At 31.3% G+C, this 5,717-nt stretch overlaps 1 protein-coding gene across 1 annotated transcript; it reads left to right on the plus strand.

Annotated features, from left to right (window-relative positions):
- The first annotated feature begins 639 nt into the window (after window positions 1–639).
- On the plus strand, window positions 640–3,794 carry LOC145615183 (putative E3 ubiquitin-protein ligase ARI8). Its single transcript, XM_081670254.1, has 6 exons — window positions 640–875; window positions 1,368–1,469; window positions 1,552–1,609; window positions 1,730–1,828; window positions 1,914–2,021; window positions 3,216–3,794. The coding sequence occupies exons 1-6, from the start codon at window positions 775–777 to the stop codon at window positions 3,504–3,506; spliced, it is 759 nt and encodes a 252-aa protein (XP_081526380.1). The 5' UTR covers window positions 640–774; the 3' UTR covers window positions 3,507–3,794.
- Window positions 3,795–5,717: the final 1,923 nt, after the last annotated feature.

Genomic DNA, 5,717 nt, shown 5'->3' on the forward strand with positions numbered 1-5,717 from the left:
AAATACATGAAGTTGTTTGTGATATAGTAACTTTATTAGTGTTATAAGGGTTAACTGTTCAGTGCTATTGTTTTTATCTCGCCAGTGTTATAAGGGTTATGCGTTCGTTTTGTGTTATAAAGGGTTTCTACGTCAATATTATAGGGAATAAAAAACGTGTTGTTACATAAAAAACATTATGTATGTATCTTTTGTTTCGATGATTATTGATTTAATAATTAGGTAGTTAATTGATTTTAAAAAATATAATAAACAATTGGAAGAATTTTTAAAAGGAAAATAGTGCAACTTATAGTAGCAGATTACTAAATATAAAAAAAAAAAAAAAAATACACATAATTTGGAAAAAAAATGTGCAATTATTTTTTAAAAAGAAATTGGGTAATATAATAAAATGCTAAGTTCGTAGTTTTTTTGGGGTAGTGTGTGTTATTAGGAAAAATAATAGTGGAAGTTTTTTTTGGGGGTCTTTTTTTTTTATTTTAAAAAAATGATGGGTGGAAGTTTTTTGGAGAAAAAAAAAAAAAAAAAAAAAAATGAGAATTGAGGGATTGGGTTTTGGAGTGATGTGGTGAGAAATTGTTAAAATGACTCTTTTATATACTACGTATTAGATTTCACTTACTACGTAAATATTTCTCCCTTTTCTTACTCACTCCATTTTCTCTCTCTAATTACTCTTTATTTCTTTCTCTTCTCGCTCGATTTCTCTCTCTTCTCGCTCGATTTCTCTTCTAATTCGCTCGATTTCTCTTACTGCTCTTTCAATTTGTCATGGAAGATACCTGTGTTCTTTGTCACCGTCAACATTGGGCTATAAGATGCGATCTTTATGCGCGTTGGATTACTGAACAATCCGCGGTCAAGCTATTCAGGTAATTTTTCTTTAGGGTTTTATACAGATTTGATATAATTGATGTGATTTCTCACAATTTAGGGTTATACGGTTATGTAATATTTGTAATTGGGTCACGTTCTTGATAATTTGATGTGATTTCTCTGTTATTATTAGGGTTATTTGATTAACATTTGATTTATTGTTATTTGATTTGATTAGGAATTTAGGGTTTTATACATTTGTAATTGGGTCACGTTCTTGATAAATTGATGTGATTTCTGTGTTTAAATTAGTGCGATTTGATTAACACCTGATAATTTGATTTGTTTTTATTTCTCACATTTTGTAGTAATTTAGGTTTTATAATAATTGTAATTGGGTCCATTTTCTTGAAATTTTTATTAATCTTATTAAATTGTTTGATATCTCACCTTCTGTAAATTAGGTTTTTATCATATTTGAATTGGGGGAAATCCATTAATTTGATTAACATTACAATTAATCATTCGTTTTTGATATTAATTGTTAGGGATGAGGCTTTCATTTGTCGTTGTCCTAGATGCTTTTCAGTGATACCAGGATCATACAGTAGAGCACTACTTTGTGCTGCCTGCAATTATTCATTTTGCAGGTTAGTTGATTTTGAATATTTGTTTATTTTTTTTCAATTTTTTTATTAATTTTTTTATTAATTTTTTTTATTCATTTTTTAGCGTGTGTAAAGAAGAATGGGCCCTATACAAAGATCATACCATCTGTAATCAGAACATGGTATGTATTATATATCTATATATATATATATATATATATATATATATTAGTTTCCTAGGTTCTTTCAATATCAAGTTTAGTGTATTTTAATAAGTTGAATAATTACTCTTGGTTTTGTAGGCATATGAGAGTGATGCAGATAAAGAATGGAAGCAACTGATTAAAATTTTTTTGAAGATCTATGCTCAATGTGATGAAAGAATGTGCATGTGTGATAAGGTTAACATATTCATTATGAAATATGTTTTAGTCATGTTTTAATCATTATTTTTAATTTAATAATTTTCTTTTATTTGATAAACAGTTTGCTGAAGAAATTTTGGTGGACATAAATCGTCTTCAGGATTTACCTCTGCCTTTGCAATGCTTATACGAGAACCAGTTACACATCATAAAGACTGCTTTGACTGTGGTACCCTTTTATCTTCTTTGATTATATAGTATATCTTGAAGGCGCAATTGATTTATTCATAATACTAAATCAGTTATATTATCATGACATTCATAGTTGTGCCCATTAGGATAATGTGAACTAGACTCAGATTTCCATACACTCACACAAAAGATGTGAAAATATAATTCTGAATCATGTATTTAACTTTGGAGCTTCTGCATACCCTTCCTGCCTCAATGCTTTCAGGCATCATAAACATTGTTCTTTAAGTTGTTGTGAGTTATTTAGCAAGAAAGACCTTATCAAATTGTTATTCCTGCCTGCTCCTTTCCTGTGTTAGCAATTGTTACTTTGTTCCTGGAAAGTTTTATAAATGCAAATAATATTGTGAAAGCCTTGGTTGAATTGATAGGTATAATGCACCATAGGATTACCCCTAACCACCTTCATTCTATGTCTTCTTTTTTTCATGGATTTGAAGTTTGAAATGATATTGCTGATTTCACTATTCTATTTGGTGAGTACATGGACACTAAAGCTGGTAATTTTGAAATTGTAAATGTGAGCTTTGACGTGTTAGCTACTTAGACTAGAAGTTAGTGTGTTGCAGAATATGGCTTTTGATTTCTTCAACCTTTGGAAGGAAAATATGGTTCTTTGATCTACCCAATTACAGAGGGAGATATCTAGTCAAAGTTTATATATGTTTGTCGTAAATTGAGGGTGGAAATAACTGATGATGCAATAGTCTCATGATACTTTATATAACCAATGCCGCTTAGATGCTCCTGAAGTTGCTTTAAGCAGTGAGTTTTTTAGCACATAATCAAAGAGTGTTAGAGCCTGCCCCTTTGCTGTTCTAACAATCACCCTCTTGAAATATGTTTTCTGGTTTTGGTCTGTCAGTGTTAGAAAATGTTACTTTGATCAAACTTTAATTTAAAATTAAGAGAGAATAAAGAAAAGGAAGATTGGGGTTATTTGTTGTGGTGGTTGAGAGAGTAGGTTAGGAGTGGGCTGTGGGGGAAATAGGGAAATTATTGTTTGTTAACGAAACATGGATCTTTGCACAAACGCTGCTGCTGCTGCTCTTGCAGGACCCTTTTGCTACCTGTATGTACTTGTTTGGTTTTCTCAATGAGTTTTTGGGGGTTTTGACTCTTTACAGTTTATGGTCTTATATTTCTTATTTCAATTTTTATATTAATGCAGGCAGGAAATGCTTCCACGTCCCTTAAGTATTCCTATGTACACACATACTACAGCCCTCAAAATGAGAGTCTGAACGCAACACAGGAGCTTTTGGCCACTTACATTGTTGAGATAATAAGACTTGTACAGGGGGTCAGAAAAATTGATCTTACTGCAGATAATTTTGCCGAGACATTGGTGACATTGGAAGCTAGATCACGATTGATAGAGGCAGAATGGAATAAGTTGTTGCTGATGGTGAAGCCTGATGTTGTCATTCATTACCCTGCTATCACAAATGAAGCTTGTTGACATTCCTCATGTTGTAATTGAAGAGCCTGTAGATATTCAGTGCCTCTGTGCATTTTAAATTCTTTCATTGGTTTAACCAAACTATTTGGTTAGAATTGTTTACCACAGTGTAGTGTAGTTAGTGCCTCATACATTCTAAAATTGTTGGCTTGTTGGATAAAGATGTCCTGCTTTTTGGTCTGTTTGTAATTAGAGATAGAAATTAGCAGCTTCATTATTTGATACTATCATACTACTGCTCTATAACATGTTTTGCATGAATCTTGAATGAAATGTACCTAATTCATTCCTTAGTTATGTTGTGGGTGTTTTATTATATTGTTTAATTCACAAGTGGGTAATGTGATTTTAGTTGTGAGTGTACACCTGAGTATAAATCAGGTTTATATTCATTTAATTCACTTATAACTCGTTTAATAAATGGGTTAGTCTATCTCAATAACTCATTTACTCTGTTATGTTATGTTGTATCAACCTGATTTATTATAGGTGACAAACTTTTTTAATTAGTCTATTAAAGAATCTATATCTATACTATAATACTTGTAAGTCGTAACAACAAATTTTCATTGCGCTCTATTTGTTATGGGAAAGTATCAAGTATGTACTCTGTACTCTGCTATGTATGTTATACAGAGTACAAGTATTTTGTCATTTTTGTTTCATACTCCTAGCAATTTCTTATAAATACTTCGTACCGCATTAAACCATGCTTGACACCTTCGTACATAACCTTAATGCCTCACTGTCAAAACCTTTGATTGTCCTTATTTTATCTGACCTAACTTCTTCCCCCGCAACAAGGTAACTCACTGAGTGAACTCAGCAGCACACATTGCCATCCTGCAATGCAACAGCCATTGCTGCCACGTGGCGGAATTCCATTGGAAAATACCACCGTCATGCCATTCCCTAGCGAGGCCTTCCAAAGGGAGGTTTGATAGGTACCTGTACTTACATATCAATGGGCATAAGAGATATTTCGCATGAAATTTAGAGAGAGAAAATGATTTGAAATGGATTTTTTTTTTTAATATATATATATGTGGGGTAGGGGAAGTTATTTCTAATTTACCCCAGTTACTGCGGTTAGTGGGGGGGGTGAGTGGGAGCAGTTACTGATTTGTGGTGTGAAACGATGTGTTTTGATGGGGGTGTAGGTATTGGTACCTACACTTGGGTGTAGTATATACCGATTACCATTGGTTGCACCCAACAACGATGTGGGCCTTGATGGCATGGTTATAAACTTGGCTAGCCTATTGGTAATTATTTATGCCTAGACTCTAGTCTAGGCATCTTTCCCTACACCCCTCCCTAAACACATCGTATAGCATCCCTTTCCCCAAATACCCACTTTCACATAATCTGCTCATACAGTAATTGTATTATATACCCCAAACAAAAAAAAAAAAAAAATCAAACCACTATTCTCATTTCACTTTCTCTCTCCTCACCCATATTCTACATTTTCTCTCTACACCATTTTTGCAATTTCAAATCAGAAAATTTCTACGTATTTGTGACAAATTATATAAAAAAAAATGTTCAATTATTACAGAATTCAGCAAATCAAGGTTGAAATTCGAAAGAGTAAGTGATTTTGTTCAGATTTTGTCCGAAAAAAAGAGTATAAACCCTTTAATAATTTTTTGTTGCAATTGTGTTACAACAACATCACCAAAGCTTGAAACATGGAAACAGAGTATGAACTATTGCAATTTAGTAATTTTTACTAATTTTCATTTGAAAACTAATAATCTAAACAAATACAGAGTTTTTTTTTTAGTATGAAATATATTTTTTTATATTATTATTATTTTTATTTTTATTTTTAAAATTTTTTGCAGTACGAAGGAATAGTTTCAGAGAAGAACATCAAAGAATATGGAGAAAAATAAGCATTAATTAAGTTAGTTCGTAGTGGGGCTTTTTTTTTTTAATTTTTTGTATATATGTTCATTTGTATTTTGATAAATGTTCATTTATGGAGTATATATTACTACACATAGTCATTGTAATAATGTTCATTCTTATTCAAAGTTTGGAGTGGAAAATCATTTTGATGAATGTTCATACTTATTTTGGTGGATGTTTGATTATATAAATTTATATGGTTTTTTACAAATTAATATACGATTATTAGAATTTTGATAAATATTGATATTTGCTTTCATCTTAATATTTCATGCTCAATTCAATTTTGAGTTT

This window comes from Chenopodium album, chromosome 25 (genome assembly GCF_948465745.1).
Source record: "Chenopodium album chromosome 25, dcCheAlbu1.1, whole genome shotgun sequence".
Taxonomy (NCBI): domain Eukaryota; kingdom Viridiplantae; phylum Streptophyta; class Magnoliopsida; order Caryophyllales; family Amaranthaceae; genus Chenopodium; species Chenopodium album.